This window comes from Leucopleurus acutus, assembly GCF_964270905.1.
Source record: "Leucopleurus acutus genome assembly, chromosome: X".
NCBI lineage: Eukaryota > Metazoa > Chordata > Mammalia > Artiodactyla > Delphinidae > Leucopleurus > Leucopleurus acutus.
Window position 1 is genome coordinate 8,847,018 of NC_139148.1, and position 20,796 is coordinate 8,867,813.

The 20,796-nt window shown below is 44.4% G+C and overlaps 1 protein-coding gene across 1 annotated transcript in view; it reads right to left on the minus strand.

Annotated features, from left to right (window-relative positions):
• Positions 1-14,330, minus strand: part of ARHGAP6 (Rho GTPase activating protein 6) — a gene marked incomplete at both ends in the record, with an annotated part of 483,993 nt that extends 469,663 nt beyond the window's left edge. The window contains one exon of the mRNA XM_082864811.1: positions 13,737-14,330. Within this exon, the coding sequence (XP_082720937.1) occupies positions 13,737-14,330 (594 nt within the window). The remainder of the gene's footprint in view (positions 1-13,736) is intronic.
• Between the last annotated feature and the right edge of the window lie 6,466 nt (positions 14,331-20,796).

A 20,796-nucleotide genomic window follows, 5' to 3' on the forward strand; every position in this document is an offset into this window, starting at 1 on the left:
CTAGAGACAGAAAGTTCTAATCCTGGATTTCTCTAAGTAGTTTGCAAGATAACTTCGGGTCAATAGTTTAACTTTCGTTTAAACTGTTCCTCAATTCTGGTTTAATATATTCATAATTTTTCTCTGCCAAAGAGAAAATATGACCAAACTTCGTGTGGACGCTCAGAATGAAAGCTAAGCTAACCCATACTTCCTTACTGACAATAAAAATGCAATATTGGTAATTATCTATATGACAGGAGAGGCAGAATTCGTTTGTAGCATGATAAAAGTCCCAGGGAGGCTTGTTCTGAACACAATTCCAGGAAGAATTTCCATGTCCATTATTATCTAAAGGCAGAACTGTGAAATGTCTCCATTGCGGGGCGGGGGGCAGTGCTGGGCATAAACTGGGGATGTCGTAGATAGGATTTAAGTATCGCAGGGATGTCTGGACTAGAAAGAAGACCTTTAAGGACCTTTCCATCCCAATATTCTGTTTTGTTCATAGAATGCTGGAGTCAGACTAGAAATGAAATGGGAGTTATGGTTAGATTTTGAGCAAAAAAAAAAAGCATCTGAGTGTCGATGGTATTGTTTCGATTTAGTGATGCTGCCTTGTTACCCTGCAAAGACGTTGATGAGATTAGCCGTGAACAACAGTCAGCTTGATCTCACAAGATAGTGGTAGTATGAGGAAGTGAGAAGAACACCCGGCTTGAAGTGAGAAACCACACTGCCATTTGCCAGCTAGAGAACCAGGGCTGGACTGGGAGCTATCCAGTTCCCAACATGCTAAGGATTCTCCAAACAAAAAGTGTCTGATGCAATGAAGTTACTGTGACTAGTGTGTGGGAATGAAGGTTACCCCCTGGCTTGTTGGCATGTCTTGTGTTACACCAAATCCACAATGCAAGTCTGGTAAATTCCTGTGTTCCAAGTCACTAGTCCAAAAGCCTGGGGCGACAGCCTGCTGTTGCTCCAATGCCTACCATAAAAAGTATACCTTACTTAACAGCTTGCAAAATAAATTTTCAATTGCCTTCTGCTGTTGTCCAAATCAGCCAGGTCTATTCATTCACTTGATCACCTAAGCCCTCTTTGAGTGCCTCGGTGGAAAGATCAAGGTTCCTGGCACACAGAGTAGGTGCAGAATAAATATTTTTGACTAACACTTTAATTCAAGTCCTACCTTTGTTGCTTCCTAGCTGTATGACCTGGACACGTCTTCCATTTTACTTACCCTTTACTCTGCTTAGTATCTTTTATTACGTCCTATGTGCTGGGCACTTTCCAAGTAATCAGGTCATGAGGTCCTCACAAAACTCTTCAAGGTAGGGACTTTAATTATCCCCATTTGACAGATGAGGAAACTGAGGCAGAAAGATGCTCTGTAATCTGTTCAAGGTCACAGAGCAGAGCCTGGATTTGAATCCAGGTGGTCTGGGTCAGAGTCCAGCTCTAACTCATTCACTTCATTTCTTCTCCAACTAAGTCTGGCTGCCTCTTAATCGGAGTCTCAGTGTCCTTACCTGCAAAATGAAGGATGATACTATCGCCCCGCAGAGTTGTTGTAATAACAAAAAACTGCTGAGCATTCTACAAATACTAATTGTTATTTCGCTTATCATTATGATCATCACCTATCAACTGAAATAAGTGGGCAAGGAATCAATCGGAAGTTCCAATATAAGCAGAATGCTACTTTGTTCAAAAGCCAGAAAACCTGGTGGCCCAGTTCAGGACTTCCATGGACCAAATTATTAACTAGAGTAGAGACCTTGTTATAATAAACCCCGACGCAACGTGCCTACTGTCACCTAAGGTTTATCTTTCCCCTTGCCCATCCACTTTTGGGTCTCAGTACCAGCTTGCCTAACTGTTTCTGAACCCCTGAGGGATGAGGTTATTGGCAATGCAAGCTGAGAATTGAAGTGATGCTTATTCACACTTCAGATCCTGTAGGTAGTATTAATTCACCTGTTTCCATGAGTGTCCAGGTATACAGAAGCAAAACCACATTATTTTCCTTGATCCATGGGTCACCCAACTCAATTCATGTCCAATTTCTTCAAAGACATTCTAAGCTCAGCCTTCTCCTCTTGGGTTTATCAGCACATGACTTGATGGGTAGTTTCTCAAGTTGCTTTTAGTTCTCATGGCTCCTGAAAATCTTTGGCTATTTAATAGCTCTGGTGTGATATGGCCAGGCAATTTTTCAAGATTGTAAGTACTTTTTAAAGTCTCTGCCTTTTCTGAAAAACAATCTCTTTAATAGCTTCTCTGCACTTGCTTCCAAAGCGTAATAATCAGGACACAGAATATCCACAGTAACCAGTCTCAGGAAATCCCAGGCTGGCTGTTCTCTCCTCCATTGAATCTGCCAGTCATTACTACCTCCTTGTTGCACCTTTTGCTGACAGCATTTAATATACATTAGGCCTGGGCCTACAACATACCTCTGCTCATCTACATTTATGTTTATGTTTTACTGAAAAGATGATGTAGCAACAATATTGATATATTTTCTAAAAGTCATAAACAGTGTTCTCTTTTAATTGATATTAAAATTCACATACCAGGCTTCCCTGGTGGCACAGTGGTTAAGAATCCTCCTGCCAATGCAGGGAACACGGGTTCAAGCCCTGGTCTGGGAAGATCCCACATGCCGTGGAGCAACTAAGCCCGTGCGCCACAACTACTGAGCCTGTGCTCTAGAGCCCGCGAGCCACAACTTCTGAAGCCCATGTGCCGAGAGCCCGTGCTCCGCAACAAGAGAAGCCACCGCAACGAGAAGCCCACACACTCCAGCGAAAAGTAACCCCCGCTCGCCACAATTAGAGAAACCCCGTGCGCAGCAACGAAGACACAATGCAGCCAAAAATAAACTAATTAATTAATTTTTTTAAATTCACATACCATAAAATTTACCCTTTTAAAGTGTACACTTCAGAGGTTTTTAGTATATTCCTCAGGTTATGCAACCATCACAGCTACCTAGCTCCAGAACATTTTCATCCCCCCAAAAAGAAACCAGGTATCCATTAACAGTCACTTCTCATCACTCTCTACTGCCATCCTCTGGCAACCACTAATCTATTCTCTGTCTCTATAGATTTGCCTAATCTGGACATGTCATATGAATAGAATCATACAATATATGGCCTTTTGTAACAAGCTTCTTTCACTTAGCATAATGTTTTCAAGGTTTATCCATGTTGTAGCATGTATTAGTACTCCAGTCCTTCTTATTGCTGAATAATCTTGTATTTTATAGGTATACCACATTTTGTTTACCCATTCATCTGTTGATAGACATTTGGTTGTTTCCACCATTTTGGCCATTATGAATAATGCTATGAACATTCACTTACAAGTCTTCATGTACACATGTATTTTCAGTTCTCTTGGGTAGATACCTAAAGGTGGAATTGCTGGGTAATATGGTCAATGTTTAACTTTTTGGGAAACTGCCTAACTATTTTGCAAAGCTGCTGCACCATTTTACATTCTCACCAGCAGTGTATAAGAGTTTCAATTTCTCCACATCCTTGTCAACACTTGTTATTATCTGTCTTTTTTATTATAGCCATATATATGCTATGGTATAGCCATATGAAGTGGTATCTCATTGTGGTTTTGATTTGTATTTCCCTGGTAGCTAATGAAAACATCATTATTTACTACTTAACACAATAACTAATTCCATTTTTTCACACATTACCTTCCATTTTTTGCCATGTTGTAACATAGTTGCAATTATAGTCTCAGTCTCTTTATCATAAGCAATGACCCAGAGAGGATGCAGTAAAATTTAGACCAAGACATCATGCCCGTTACAGAAAGGGGAGCAAAGGTGAGGATGACTTTTGTCTTCCTGTCTGCAAAAATTAAAAATAAAACATCGGAAACAATCAGGGCAGTGTTGCATAAATTCCAGTCTGTCCCCTAATGCAGATTTTAATAAAACAGAACTAATTTAATCTACGTGTGTTAACCTTCTCTGTGAATGTAGAAAGTTACAGAAAATTGTAACCTTCTTTTGACAAAATAAAAGAATACCTACTCAGGAAAAAAATTTAAAAAGACATCATGCCCCAATGGTGTATCCCCAGGATTTGGAAAACCACTGTCAGAACACACATTCCCTCAGTCATTGAATGGAGTCTGATATAAAACACTTTCCCTTTATGCGGACACCAGATTAGAAAAATCAGAACCTAGCTGAGCTCACATTTGCGTAAATCGTGAATATGTCATGACACGTATGATAGTCAAAACATTTCTTTGAAGGTGATATCTGGTTGAGCCATAAAGTATGGTGGAGTCTTCTCAGATAGATATGGAACCAGGTGATGAAAAGCAGAATGAGGAGAGAAGAAAATCCCTGCAGAGAACGTTTACATTAAATCATAAAATCCTGAGCTGTATCGTGAAGCCAAAGGCCCTGTCAGATTTACTCTTTGCCATCATCCTGCTCCTATAGGTGTTTCCAGTTGGATTTCTCTAAGTTCCTGAAGCATACTACGCCCCTCTTAACTACAGGCCATTCTTTCTACCACCTCCCTTCTTTCTGTTTGGCAAAGGCCTCCTTACCCACTGGCTTCAGTTGAGACATCCCAGACCTCCTTAGTCCTTGTATCAGCTTCCTATGGCAGCTGTGACAAACTATCACAAACATCATGGCTTAAAACAACACTCACTTATTCTCTTACAGTCCTGGACACCAGAAGTCTCAATGGGCTAGGATCAAGATGTTGACAGAGGTGCTGTCCTTCTGTAGATTCTGGGGGAGAATCTGTTGCCTTGCCTGTGCTAGCTTCTAGAGGCTGCCCTATTCCTTGGGTCACGGCTCCTTCTTCCATTTTCAAAGCCAACAGTGTAGCATCTTCAAAATCAATCTCTGTGCATGTGTCTCTGTCTCTCTGTCTCTCTGTCTCTCTCTGTCTCTCTCTCTCTCTCTTTCTACATCTGTCCGTCTGTCTCTCTCTCTGGCTGATTCTGTCCTCATATCTTCTTCTCTAACTCTGAACTTCTTGCCTCTTTCTTATAAGGATCCTTGTGATTACATTAGACTCACCCAGATAATCCAGGATCGTCTCCCCATCTCAAGATCCTTAACTTAATCACATCTGCAAAGTCTCTTTTGCCTTATAAGGTAACATATCCATGGGTTCTGGGAATTAGGACATGGACATCCTTGCGGGGGGGGGGGCATTATTCTGTACCACAGTCCTCCTGTCACAGTGCCACAGCATTCTGAGGAAGTGCAGGGATTTATTTACTGGAAAGTGTTGCTTTCACAAACATGTAAGCACCTTGTGGGGCCGTGCCTGTTTACTCTGCATACATTCCCCAGTGTCTACTGCATAGCCAGCCCTTGATAAATATTTGATGACAACCTGGCTGAGTGGCCAGTTTGGTTCTGTTGGACGAGAATTCCTAGGGAAAGAGGAGGAGGTCAGCTAAGATTATAGCGTGAAAGGCTTTGAAATGACTGGCTAAGCAGTTTGGATTTCATTCTGTACACACCGAGTCCCAGCAAAGGTTTTTACTCAGGGAGTTAACATGATTTCAATTGTGTCTTTGGAGTACAAAGCCCATAAGCCAGATGGGAAGAGGGGAAACTGAAGGCAGGGTGACCAAGCAGAGGCCACAGCAAATGAGGCCCCAATCTAGGCAGTGACAACGAGAAGGAACAGCTGGAGAGAGATGTAAGAACTTGGACACATTCCTCTTCAAATCCTTTCTAGAATGGAGCGAATGAGAAGTAAACATAACAGGATTTGATAACTTATTGGAGATGACAGGAGAAAAAAAAAAAGAGGGGGAAACTGAAGACATTCTGGCCTGGTAAAACTAAGCCAGCCTAAGAATGGTGACACCAACCAGAAATAAGGAACACAGAAAATGGAGTGTGCTCAGAGGAAAGGGGGACTGATTCGTTCTGCCTCAGTCACGTAGTGGGCATCGTGAGCAGATGTCTTGCAAGAAATCAGAAATAGATGTTAGGAGCTCAAGCACACAGAGCTACGAGTGTCCCCAAGAGGGATGATAGCTGAAGTCGCAAAAGTGAACGAGATCATGAAGGGAGAATGATCTGAATGTAGGGATGCATGGACGACAAGCACAGAAACAGAAGAGCAGGAAGAGACATTACAGACTGAGAAGCAGGCAACGGGGAGGGAGCTGAGACTCTTCTGTGAGTGGTGGGGAAAGGGGGTGGGGGACGGTGCAGAACAGTGCTGTCAGTTCTGCCCAGAAGTCCAGCCAAAGGAGGTCGAAGAAAGTCCACGGATTTGGGCACCTTTGAGAAAATTGTTTCATTAACTAATGGGGATAGAAAAAAGATTGCCAAGGTTCTAGATGTTCATGGTCGCTTACTTTTTCCAGAAGTTTTGCAGTTAATATTGAGAGTCAAGGAGGACTTCAGGGTTGGTTCTGCCCTCAGCTTGTTGTCTGAGTTTGGGCTTAACCCTTTCAGTCCCTGTCTTTTTTTTTTTTTTTTTTGTGGTACGCGGGCCTCTCACTGTTGTGACCTCTCCCGTTGCGGAGCACAGGCTCTGGACACGCAGGCTCAGCGGCCATGGCTCACGGGCCCAGCAGCTCCGCGGCATGTGGGATCTTCCTGGACCGGGGCACGAACCCGTGTCCCCTGCATCGGCAGGCGGACTCTCAACCACTGCGCCACCAGGGAAGCCCTCAGTCCCTGTCTTTAACTATAAAGTAAGGAGGTTGCAACTAGATGCTACCCAAGGTCCTTTTAGAGTCTAAAATTTGCTCTTGCCAACCCTCAAATCCCAAAATTCTGGCGGAAGCTCAATTCAATCTGAGAAGAACTTGTCTTCATATTATTCTCTATTTAGGTTAAAAATTACCTTAAAGATTAATCTCCAAAATTTACAAGCAGCTCATGCAGCTCAATATCAAAAAAACAAACAACCCAATCCAAAAATGGGCAAAAGACCTAAATAGACATTTCTCCAAAGAAGATATAAGGATTGCCAACAAACACATGAAAGAATGGTCAACATCATTAATCATTACAGAAATGCAAATCAAAACTACAATGAGATATCACCAGTCAGAATGGCCATCATCAAAAAATCTACAAACAATAAATGCTGGAGAGGGTGTGGAGAAAAGGGAACCCTCTTGCACTGTTGGTGGGAATGTAAATTGATACAGCCACTCTGGAGAACAGTATGGAGGTTCCTTAAAAAACTAAAAATAGAACTACCATACGACCCAGCAATCCCACTACTGGGCATATACCCTGAGAAAACCATAATTCAAAAAGAGTCATGCACCACAATGTTCATTGCAGCTCTATTTACAATAGCCAGGACACGGAAGCAACCTAAGTGTCCATCGACAGATGAATGCATAAAGAAGACGTGGCACATACACTCAACGGAATATTACTCAGCCATAAAAAGAAACAAAATTGAGTTATTTGTAGTGAGGTGGATGGACCTAGAGTCTGTCATACAGAGTGAAGTAAGTCAGAAAGAGAAAAACAAATACCGTATGCTAACACATATATACGGAATCTAAAAAAAAAAAAAAGGTCATGAAGAACCAAGGGGCAGGACAGAAATAAAGATGCAGACCTACTAGAGAATAGACTTGAGGACACGGGGAGGGGGAAGGGTAAGCTGGGACAAAGTGAGACAGTGACATGGACATATATACACTACCAAATGTAAAACCGATAGCTAGTGGGAAGCAGCCACACAGCACAGGGAGATCAGCTCGGACCTTTGTGACCACCTAGAGGGGTGGGATAGGGAGGGTGGGAGGGAGGGAGATGCAAGAGGGAAGAGATATGGGGATATATGTATATGTATAGCTGATTCACTTTGTTATAAAGCAGAAACTAACACACCATTGTAAAGCAATTATACTCCAATAAAGATGTTAAAAAAATGTTTTTAGTAAAAATAAAAATTACCTTAGAAATGAAGTGAATTATAGCAGAGAAATACTCCAAGAGAAAGCATATGAAAACTGAATAACTATTTTCCTAAGTTATAAATTCTTAGGCCATTATGTTGATTTCAGACATAATTCCTTGTAAAATGCCCTTTGTCAATTTCCTGTTTGAAGCTGTCTTACTCTAATTACTTCCTCTTTGGTCACATGGGTGAGCCTCTATTTTTAATCACAATATTCCTCTCTGCCCATGTTTTAAATTTTAATTCCAGTTTCTGTCATTACATATTTACAATTCAATTCTTTCTTACACATATATTGAGACACCCCATATTTTTTCCTATCCTCAATACCTTTCAAAAAGGTATTTTTTCCAATTCAAAGTCTTGGTTGACATATACCAGGAAAAAAGAAAAAATGACAGAGTAAAGCCAGAAACATGAGAGAAAATGGTACCGGAAAGCAAAACCTAGAATTCAGCTTCTTGTATAAAGTAATAAATTATATAGCGTTTCTCAACCTCGGTGCTACTGAAAAGCTGAGCAGGATAATCATTTGTTGTGGCAGTCTGTCCCGTGCACTGCAGAACAATTAGCAGTATCCCTGGCTTCTATCCATCAGATGCCGGTAGCACACACCCCCTGCCTCAACTCTGGCAACTGAAAACACCAACAGGTATTGCCAAATGTGTCCAGGCTGCAAACCCACCCCTTGGTTGAAAACCAGTGGTCTACAGACACCAACCTATTCGAAGTAGTTCAACAGTGCAAGAAAACAATTTGCTAAAGTGGAAAAGTAAGAAATACAGAAGTATGATGTTTCTATGGCAACTCCCATCTGTTTGCAGGATGCTTGGCGTGGTTTCCCCATGCCTACCTCCTCTGAGTATCTGTCCTCCTGCTTGTTTCACGCTACTTATGCATTGCCCCCACGGACACTAGAGTGATCTCTCTAAAACACATATCCAATCTTGTTACACACTCAGGCTTAAAAATCACCAATTTACCCCATTCTCCACCGCAGGGTTTCTCAGCCTGGGCACTATTGACATTGAGGGCCAGATAATTCTTTGCTGTGGGCGCTGTCCTGTGCCTAGTAGAGTGTTTAGCAGTGTCCCTGGATTCTCCCCCACTAGATGCCACTAGCACCTCCCCTGTTAGTAGGCAGAATAATGTCCCACCAAAGATACCCACGTCCTAATCTCTGGAACCTGTGAATATGTTAGCTTACACGGCAAGGGGGAATTAAGGCTGCAGGTAGAATTAAAGGTTGCTAATCAACTGACCTTAAAACAATGAGATTGCACAGGGAGATCAGCTCGGTGCTTTGTGACCACCTAGAGGGGTGGGATAGGGAGGGTGGAAGGGAGACACAAGAGGGAGGGGATATGGGGATATATGTATAAGTAAAGCTGATTCACTTTGTTATATAGCAGAAGCTAACATGCTGTTGTCGAGCAATTATACTCCAATAAAGATGTTTAAAAAATGACATTATCTTGGATTATTCACGTCAGTTCTATGTAATCACAAGCACCCTTAAGAGAACTTGAGGAAGAAATGACTGGAAGAAGAGTCAAAGAGATGCAACATGGCTGGCATTGAAGATGGAGGCAGGGGGACACTGGAAAAGCAAAGGAAACAGACCCTAGTGCCTTCAGAAGGAACACAGCTCTGCCGACACCTTGACTTTAGCCCAAGGAGACCTATTTCAGACTTCTGACCTCCACAAGTATAAGATAATAAATTTGTGTTGCTCAAACCCATATGTTTGGGGTAATTTGTTACAGCTGCAAAATGAAGGTAATAACATCACCACCCCCAGTTGTGACAACCAAAACTGCTAAATGTCCCCTGGGGGACAAAATTGCTAAATGTCCCCTGGGAACAAACTGTCTCCAGGTTGAGAAGCACTGCTCTACAAAACAGAGTCCAAACTCCTGAGACATGCACAGTGGGGCTCTTCATAATTAATGCTACCCAACCTGTTGAATACTATTATCCAACACACAGTGAGATACAGCCTGTGCTCCAGGCACACCAAACTTCTAACTTCAAAAACACTCTATCAATACATCCTTTCACTTCCCTGCAGATTTGATGTCAAGAGGTGCTTTGGTCCTCCTGCCATTTCTACCTGAGCCTATAGTTACTTATTATTCCACAAACAGGTGTCTAATTTCTGGTTTCATTAGGTTATTAGGTTGTTATATAAAAAGCCATGTGGTTGCTACATACATTAAACTGCATATATCTTAACCTCCTCCTCCAAACAAATTATTGCACTTAAGCCCCTCTAAGTCCTCTTTGTTGGAAACTCTAGCGTCACCAACACCTCTGTGCCTTTGCAGGTCCACTCCTTTCTATTTCATCAAGGAATCACTTCCCTTCTTCTTCTAAGTGGCAGTCACCCTTGAAGATCAAGTTCAAGTGTTCTCTGCACAGTGAAGCCTTTCAGGACTCCCCAAAGCACGGAGAATCCCATCCCCCAGTCCCTGATTATGCTGACCCTCTGCACTGCAGCTCTTGGTTGACTCATCCATCCGCCTCCTTAGACTCTTTAAGGGGCGACACCATATTTTAGCCTCTCTGCATTCCTGGTACATAGAGAAATGCTTGTGCTCAAGAAGTTCTTGGAGCGTAAATGAAGAAAAGAAGTCATGAAGAGAGAAATAATTTTAGTTATGGGTTATCGAGGCTGCCAAACTCTATGTCAGCTATGAGCATAATCTCAGCTCTGATCCAAAAGAATTAGGAGAACCCCAGAGTTAGAATGAGACCGTACTCCCTTGTTTATGATCCGAGTCAAGGACAGAGCCTGGCTGCTAAGAACAAAGTTGAGAAGTATATACCAATTGTGTTACCATGTACCATTTATCCCTTCGTCTTCTCCCTTTTTCTACTCAATAGATATTCTACTCAGCATGTCCATGAATCAGTTTTCGTTAAAGCAATCCTAAAACACGCAGTAAGGAAATACTGAGTTGTAGCTGACTTTGTCTAACACCTCCTGGTTTTAGGCCATAAAAAAGCCATTTGTGAGCTTTGAGTGAGCACAAGGCATAGAGCTACAGGCATTTATGCGAGTCTTGGGAGCAGGTGCCCTTGTACGAACAATTTAGTTTAAAACCAGAGAATCTGCTGAAAGGACTAAGTAGAAGTGGATGTGATCCATTACTGGCTACACCTGAACGAAGGTGAATTCTCAGGTTTGCCTATGGATTCAATGGAAGAGAAACTGAAAAGCTGAATAAACCATAAGAGATCCGTGGAATCTGCACGCAACACTCAAGAGGGATCCACATGCTTTTGGAATGGGAAGACGTCCCCGAGGCAACTTTCTGCCAGCTGAAAGCACTCTGTGGGCTGTCAAGATGGCCATCATGGGGGGGCTACATTCAACTCACTGGTGTAGTAGTTCTCAGCTGGGGCAGTTTTGACCCTCAGAGGACATCCAGCAGTGCCTGCAGACACTTTTCATTGTCACACTGGTGGGGAGGCTGCTATTCGCACCTAGTGGGTAGAGGCCCAGGATGCTGCTGAACTTCCTACAATGCACAGGACAGTGCCCAAAGCAAAGAATCGTTCAGCCACAACTGTCCATAGCGCAGAGGCAGAGAAACCCTGAACCAGAGCAACCAGGGGAAGCATAAGAACCAAGTCTGTACGATCCAAATCTCCCCTCCAGGGCCCATAAGTAACCTTGCAAGGTGTTCATTTGCCAGACTTTTGGCATCATTAGTAAAGATTCTCTTTTAGGACAAAGGACCTAGCTTGCTTTCAAACGAGAAGGACAAGCAGTGCTCAATAGGACGGATTTCCTTGGTTTTTGAGAGGGTTCCAGGGCATTAAACCTTTGAAAGGTAATCCAAGCCATTAAATTCCAGACCCCGGGGTTACGTTAGGATATCTGGGACTCCATTAAACAAAACCAGCCTTGGACCTTCATGCCAGGATTCCATCCAGTCATTCCATGTCTGCCTCAAGAATAAAGGGATTACACACACACACACACACACACACATTTTATGAGAAAATTTTGTTCTTTTGCTAGATGGCTATGTACTTAGTTTTAACCACTGAAAAGAGGTGAAAGTCATGGTAGGTGAGCTTGCAGACTGCTCCTACACTGCACAGAACAGTTTGAAGCCACCCAGTATTGATGAAGTTCAGGTACTTGTCCATTAATTATGAAATTTTAATGGATAAGAAGAAAATTTCTAACCAGGTGTGATCATCTATAGTAGACTGCCTTTCGGTCATAAGAGCAACAAACAGCATCTATACACTATATTCCAAGTATGTACAGTTGCTAAGAAAAGCAGAGACGTTCTTAGTGATGTAATTGGTTGAAACATGAATGTCAGTGGCTATCCAGTCCAAGAACTTGGCTTGCTTTTGCAGTTCTCTCAACTCCTACAGATTGATCTGATAATGTGTGCTTCTGATATAGAGTAGGAATCCAGGCCCTTCTAAAGACCAACAGAGATTCAACATTTATTCTTGACCCTCTTTCTAATGCTAAGTTCCCTGGTTTGGAGAGAATCTCTTGCTTCCTACTTGACTTTTCTCTCTACTGCCTATCTTCCTCAAGAAAATGGACAGAACAGTCAGCAGTGTTTGTTAGTTTTTGTAATCCATGCTCCCCACCCAACAGCAGCAGTTACTCTGACACAGTAACTAATATTTTACTAATATGTGACACGAGTATTTCTGATAAATACTGCTGATTTTTCTAAGGCAGTCTAATAAAAGCCAAAATTCCACAGTCACTCACGTTAACAGAGCAAGGTATGATGTTGGATACTATTTTCTCGCTGTTTTTCTTGGGTGTATTTCCTTTATTTAGTCTAAATCTCCAGCAATTACATGGTATTTCATTTCATTTCTGTAATTCTAACTGTACTTTAAAACATTTAATTACAATGGATGGAATCTCTCCTTATGGAAACAGATCCAAGGCAAATCTATAGAGTTTGTGGAATGAAAAGAGATTAGGAGTTGTTCATTTTTAAAACAACTAGTATTTATTCTCTAAAAGCATGCAGCTTTCCAAGTACCCATCAACCACAGTTTCCCATTAGCTCTGTTCTCCACTCTTCTAAACCAGAGAGCAAACGTTTTTAAAGGTACCAAATACCTCCCTCTGAGCTCCCTATTTACTAACGATTCCTGATTCATGTATATTTCACTACTAGTAGCCCTTAGTGGAATCTGGGTATATTTCCATGATCTTTCATAGCCTTAGGCAGAGATTTTTTTTTTTCTCCAGGATTAAACTAGTACTCAGTACCACAGATCTCTTAAATCAGACCTTTAGGGAGAAGAAAAGATCAAAACTAGAGAATTCTAGTAGTTACTCCCCCAAACACACAGACCTACACACACACATATCAACAACACCCTCAAGAATAATGTTCCTGAATTCTCTGTAAAACAACCAGATGGCAGAAACATTTCAAAATATATTTCCTCCAATCCTGACAAACAGCTTGGAAATAGATCATTTGAGTTCCAAAAAAATATCAACATTGGGTGAAGGAATAAGATGACCCTTGGAAATCACCTGCAGCACAAAAAGGAAAGCACCTCTTCCTCTAGCTCCTACCACTGCTCCAAAGGGGAGCCAAGAAGTCCTAAGAAGACACGTGTGGGTGGCCACTAGGGACGCCCCATTTGCAGACACCATTTAACCAGCCAAAGAGGAACAGCCACACCGGGAAAAGCCCTCAGTGGGTCCCTGGCTCTGTAAATGAGAAGGAATTAAAGAACTGCCCAGGTGTCCAGCCTTGGGCCGTGAGGACACGCGGCAGCGGGCCCTACCTCACACTTCCACACCACATAGGGCTGGCCGTGGCTGTCGGGCGCGGACTGGAACTTTCTTTGCTGGAGCCACCTCCTGGGAGAAGCGAAGATGCCGTTGGGGCCTCCCCCGGAGGAGCAGAGGATGGTGCTGCGGCCGCTGCCCGGCCCGGCTAGGACTGTAGGCAGGTCCCATACCATGCTCTTCTTGAGGCCGCTGCGACCAAGGGGGACCTCATAGTCAAAGTGGAAGCTGCCAGAAGGTGACTTCTCCAGCGGGGTGCTGGGTGTGGAGAAGGACGAGCAGAGGGGTCTAGGGGACGGGAGTCGGTTGACCCGGGGAGGCGGGCCCCGCGGGGAGGACGCCAAGCGAGAGCCGAGACCCTCGGCCAGCGACAGCGGGGAGCAGACGCGGCCCCCGGTGGCCCCCCGCGAGCCGCCGTCTGAGCCCGCCTCGCCCCCGCAGCCGCCGATCAGAGCCGGGTCCAGGCTGCGGGTCTGGCGAAGCTTCCTCTTGGAGAAGCCCTTGGCCGAGGCCGCGCTGGCCGAGGCCGCGCTGCCCGAGGCCGGCGAGGAGCAGGAGAAGACGCTGTGGAGTAGGCTCTGCGCGGACATCTCGGCGGGGCTGTGCCTGAGGGCCACCCTCTTCCAGCTCTCGGAACTGCTAGCGCTTTGGGGCGCAGAAAACAAGGGGGCTCAGGCGAGGCTGCCAGACGGGGTCGGGCCAAGGCTCGCCGAGGCCGGTGGAGGGCAGTTCCCGGCTCACGCGCCACCAGCGCACTCCAAGTGCCCCGGCAGGGGCAGAAGCAGGAGATCCATCACCAGCCTTCTAGGAAAAGGCGTGAGGACGGAGGGCTCCTTCGGTCGCCAGAACTTTCTCTCAGAGCCTAAGTCACTAAAAGGGTAAGGAAGAGGAGGAGGAAGGTCAGGCGCTCGCTGGGTGCCCAGCTCCGGCGGCCAGCGCCACTCCCCCTTCCCAGCTGAGGCAGGAGATGCCGCGCTCCCGCTCCCAGGCTCTGGACAGCCTCGAAGTCTCCAGCAAGCTCCTCCTCGCGCCCTAAGGACGGTCCCGAGGGCTGGGGAGGAGGCCTCCTGGGCGTGCGCCCAGGGCGCGTCCCTCGCGCTCTCGGCGCAGTGAGAGGGACCTCCTCCCGCGCTGGAGCTGGGCACCCGGGCTGCGCCCCCGTGCACTGTCGCCGTATCCGGACCTCTGAAGCTACGCGTCTGGCCGCCACTTGGCTGCTGCGCCCACTCCTCTGACTGGCTAGGCGCAAGAATGTCTCCAAGCTCCAGGTTCCCCCGAGGTGCCAGTCTCGCTACAAAGCGGGGACACGGAGCGCGCAGCGCCCAGGGCCTTCCAAGGGCTGAGCGGCTAGGGTGGGAGAGAATTCCCAGCTGCGCTCAGGGAGCTAAGGGGACAACCACAAGGTCGGCTGTCCATGACCCGCCGGAGAGGGGCTCTTGATATTCTCAGCCCAGCCTTGGGCCCAGGGCAGGCGCGGAGATGTCCCCGCACGCTCGCGCTAGACGCAGCGGGAAGGGGGCGGCCCGGACGGGTAGGGCGGGAGGGAAGCCAGGTCTGGAGCTGGGGCGGAGCCAGGAGCAGGAGAAAGCAGAACGTGGAGTTCTCCAGGCACCAAACCTGGGAGCGGCGCAGCGAGAGCACCGCTCACCACCGGTACCGGGTCGCCTGGGGAGAAAGCCCCGAGGACGGAAGTGCGGACCTTCTCCCCCGTCTCCCCTCCCCCAAATCGAAGGGGGCGCCAGCTCCACTCACGTTTCTGGAAAGGAAGGGAAGTGTCAGATTGCACCCCACCCACTGGTGTCAGATGGATAATAGCCCAAGGCGGCTGCTCTGAAGCTGGAGATAAATCTCCTGCCTTCCTTTTCTCCGCCCTGCTGTGTTTGTTTTTAAAAAGGAAGGATAGAGATTCAGTTCCAATGTAGTGGCTGCCGATGAATGGGCTGGAGATGGGGACCTACTAAGAAAAGGAGGGGACAAGCGAGGGGTCCTCGCCATGTAAGGGTCGTGCAGTAACTGTACTAGAGGAGGAGGGGTGAGTGAGGCCGAGCAGGGGGCAGGCGCCCGGGCGTCAGCCCAAAGGCTGCGGAGATTGGCGCTCACAAAGCGATCGGTCTCCGGGTTCTGCTGTGGGACGCCTTTGGGCGCAGCGCGCAGCGGCCACATTCCTGGGAAGCTGGAAAACGCTGGCGATGTCAATGTTCCCTGCTTGAAAACAAGTCTGGGAGCACCTTCCCCCGCTACTGTCCCACCCCTAGAATCTATACAGCGCGAAGCTTCGCCCGCTTCTCGGAGGGCTTTTTGACGTAACATTTAAGTTTTGCGACGCATCTCACAACCATCTCAGCAGTGGAGCAGAGAGAATGTTGGAAATGCCTGCGTACTTTATTTAACTGTGTTCGTGTGTCCTCTTTTACCACTTCTGGGTGAAGAGAACTTTATACAAATGTAAAGGTGACTTTCTTTTACCATTACTTTTATTAAAGAAAAAAAATTACAGTGAACTTATAAATACAAGTGTTTGACACAAACATTCGCCGTGCTGTGTATAACATCAGAATTGTCCAACTTTGATTTTGGAAGGCTTGTTTCATTCCCTATAAAGTTTTCAGGGGGAAATTTAACGTCTTTCTCTTCTTAAAAAACGTGTTCGACAGTCCTAGGTATTTGACTGTCTAGAAGGGGTCACATCATGAAATCTAATTAACAGAAGAATTCGATACCTCCATAAAGGGCTTCATTCGGACCCCAGGATTTCTGACCTACCCGTTTTTGTAAACGCAGCGGGACCCACTGCGCTCAGGGAGTTCCCTCCTGTAACTTTATGACCTATCTGCTGCCACAAGACAAAAATGAGATACAAATTTCCCATCACCCTCAATGCCACCCAACTCTTCTCACCCTGAAACATAAGTACTCTTTCCAGTGGCTGACGATTAGATGTGCTGTGGAGACACACAGCCTTTAAAATTGCTTACTTTCCTGCATGACTACACACACCAAATTACACTTGGGGGATTGCTGTCATTTGCTTTCTCCCCTCCTCAAACAAGTCACAGTAGAAGTAAAAGAGGGCGGGTCTTGCCTGCCCTTTCCTTAGTTAACAATATCATGTAACTTGTCACTAGTAAACACGTAATGTCTCTACCATTTGGATACCAGTGCACGGAACTGCTTATGCTTCACTGGATTTGGGCATTTGGAGTAGATGGTTAGCAAAGTCACACGTCACAGGACCACTTACAACTCAGGTGGTTAAGCAAATGTAATTTATAATTTATATATGTGCTATTTCTCTAAGCTCAAAAGATGACCGTGGGGTTGAAAATGCAACCTGCCACAGTGATGTAGGGCTAATAAGAACGCCCTCCAGGCAGGAAGGCATACATGCTTGGTCATGGGTGTTGGGGAGCCGGTGAGCAGAGGGACTGTTCTACCGGCACTTCAGGCTTAGAGCAAACGCATCCAGTTCATTCATCATCTTATTTCCAACAGGTCCTGACTCTCCATTAGCCTGGAGCTTGCCTCGACGTAGGGAACAATGAATAAACTGTTTTGAATATCCATAAGTTAAGCTCTGGCTCCTTTTTAAAAACCCGCTGTAAGTATATATGTTTTTAAAACACACGGGGAAAATGTAACGGCACTTCTGGAAAGAAAGATTTTATAAGAAAATTATTTGGACTTTTTAATGATATTTTTTAAACTATTGTGATTTCCAGTCTGACTGCTATTAGGCTTATTTTGCACTCATTTTGGTGTATGGCTTATTCATTCATTCCTATTTAGGGCATCCCACTTTACTGTTGTTTGTTATACAATCCCTTTGCTTATACAGATCCAACTCACACGGGCCTTTCTGACTGACTGCCATTTTATGCCAGACATGATTAAGGAAGATCTGGGTTTCATTTCCAATTTCCAAAATAACTGGTTTGGGCTTCCCTGGTGGTGCAGTGGTTGAGAGTCCGCCTGCCGATGCAGGGGACACGGGTTCGCGCCCCGGTCCGGGAGGATCCCACGTGCCGCGGAGCGGCTGGGCCCGTGAGCCATGGCCGCTGGGCCTGCGCGTCCGGAGCCTGTGCTCCGCGGCGGGAGAGGCCGCAACAGTGAGAGGCCCGCCTATCGCAAAATAAATAAATAAATAATGACTGGTTTTGTTATGTTGATCCCCAGAATCTTCCTTACAATTCATCAGCCTGCTTCAGAGGCAATATAACTGGTAGTCTAGAAATAAATCGTTTTGAATGCATATACTTTAAAACTCAGGTGTCTAAGACTTTGCTCCTTTATTAGGGCATTTGATGTTGAAAAGTAGTGTCCATACTTGCTTTTGGTTTTGTCTTTTTCCTCAGAGCTGAAGTTAATCAAAGCCTAAGGATACCTTTTATTAAAGGGCAGAACAGTGTGTTCACTGTTCATTCCCTATTGTAATTATCCTAGAAACTCAGGATAAAAATATATCTATTCCATCTGGTCATGGCACAAGAATATTCTAATGAAAGTTCTAGAGACCTTGGTCTGACATCAAGGTATCCTCTTATCAAGAATCCTCGAAAATTCATCAGTGTTCTTTCTATTCCCTTAAGACACTGTTCTACAAACACATACATCTTACCAAAGCATATATTCTGCTAAACCTAAATTTCCCTTTTCTTAACTGTATCCCTTGAAATTTTTCTTATCTCCAGCCAAAATTCCTCTTTCCCCTTGGTGTCTAGACCCTCAAGCTATCTGTAGATTTCTATCATGCCCCTTGGGTCTGACTTTGTGGTTTGGCTACACTATAAAGTTCATATTTTGCTTTAAAACCATCATTGTAGATGATCTCCTCTGGACTGCCTCCAGTTGCTTATTTCTTTGTAGTCCTGAGGTCCAATATTCCAGGTTAGGGCATCCTATTTTACCCTTGTTTGTTATGTAATCCCATTGCTTACATAGTCCCAAATCACACTGAACTTCCTGATTGACTGCCATATAATATTTCAGACTTCTATCTGATTGGCTCCCAAGTCGGGCAACATCACTGATTTTTGTTTCATCCTGCCCATGTCTCTCAAACTGACTGTGCTCCCTCTGATATCATTTCTTCATTCTTAGTGGTATCTGGGATAAACAATTCACTCTCCCATAGAAGAAGTCAAAGGTTCTGCCTCCAAGCTACTGAAACATGAAAAGGAGGACATGATTTTAATCTGTGTGATGTGGAATATACGAGAAGCGGGTGGAGAACTTTCACAGGACTTAAGAATTCTAATCACATTAAATAGCAATAGTGTCCCATGCCTAAACTACTTCTTGATTATAAGCTAGGAATTTTTTGCAGCTGAACCAAGAGTGTTTCTCTAAATTCCTATTCTAGGATCTCCCTGAACGAATATAATAGCCAAGAACTTAAATTACAAATGACGGATAACAGTGGTGGCAAATTTCAAGTCACAGGATAATCCTGTATGAGTAAGATTAGCAAAAACTCACTTTGTTAAACACCAACCCAGCACTGAGGAACACTGATCACTTTCCAAAGACGGAAATGGTGTCATAGTTATTCTCTAGATGGTGAATATAATGATTTGCAAGATAAAAGGGTATTTGAGAGATTGAGTCCTAACTGGTACTGTGATGTGAAAAGACTAAGATATAAGTTCAACTCTCTACCTTAGAGAACAATTTAATATTATAATACCTAAAGAAATATCCAGAAAAAAAATATTTATGCCAACACTAACGGGAAAAAGCACCGAACATGTCCACACCATTTGGTAACTCAAATTTAGTGTTGTAGTCAAGATTATCTACTCAAACAGCCTGGTCCTGACCCTTCAATCAATTGTTAGTATAACAATGTAAGAACAACTAACACTTGTTGGAACTTCCTATATGTCAGGCACTGGGCTGAAAATATGCATGCATTATCCAAATCAACAGATACACACACACACACACACACACACAGAGAGAGAGAGAGAGAGAGAGAGAGAGAGAGAGAGAGAGCTATAATACTTAACCCCCGGTTCTACAGATGAAGAAAACCAAGATCTAGAAGCATCTAAACCCCTAGTTAAGTGGCAGAGCTAGTATTCAGATCCATGTGATCTAACCTCGACTTCTAACTCTTGCAGAACTAGAACTGCAGATTAAGAAGCCGTTCAGTTTGGAAGTGCTTTGGGACCATGTCTGAATGGATTTCAATTTGTTGATTTCTTATCTAGCTGTGTGACCTTGAGCACATCACTTCACAACTCTCATCCTCACTTCCCAGTCTGCGAAATCATGTTCACTTCAGAAGGCTGTCGAGATGAGTAAAGGACCTAATGTATGCAGCATGCTTAGCACAGAGCATCGTGGAGAGAACAAGCACAGTGATGGGAGTTATTACTATAATCTATACAAAATCAATCATTTTTAAATTACTTTATGAATCCAGCTACACTGAATGACCATCCCTAATGCGAGTTCACCTGGTCTTACATCCAAAAATCTAGTCAAACCTTTCTAATGTGCTAATGAATCCTGTGTTTAAAACTGTTTGTAAAAGGCCCATGGTCGACCCAGTAAATAGTCTAGCTGGGATTTTCACCACCCTCCCCAAGTTTTAGAGGTGTTGTCAATACCAACTAAATAATACCAATACGTTCTTTCAAGGGAGGGCACTTTTTTGAGTCAAGTGAAAGACAGTTTGGGATTCTCTATATTCAGAGCAGGGTGTAGGAAATTTTTTGCCCTCTGTTACGTTTATGTACCAACAGGTCAGTTTTTTGACTCAATATTTTGGAACAGTTTCACATTGCCCAGAATTGGAACCATGAACTCTCCCTTTAAAGCAGGCACCAAGTTGAGGTTTTCATACTCATCTAGTTAACCTCAAGATCTGTGACAATTTCTCCTGGCACTATATTCAGAAACCTAAATGACTATTCTTATTCATATTTCTCACTTTCCCCCTACTTTGTGTGTCTAATTCCACCATCCCTTACCAATTATGAACTGAAAAAAAAGCAAAATCAATGGAGAGAAAAAAAGTCCTGTTTCTGTGTTAGCACCTACAATGAACACACA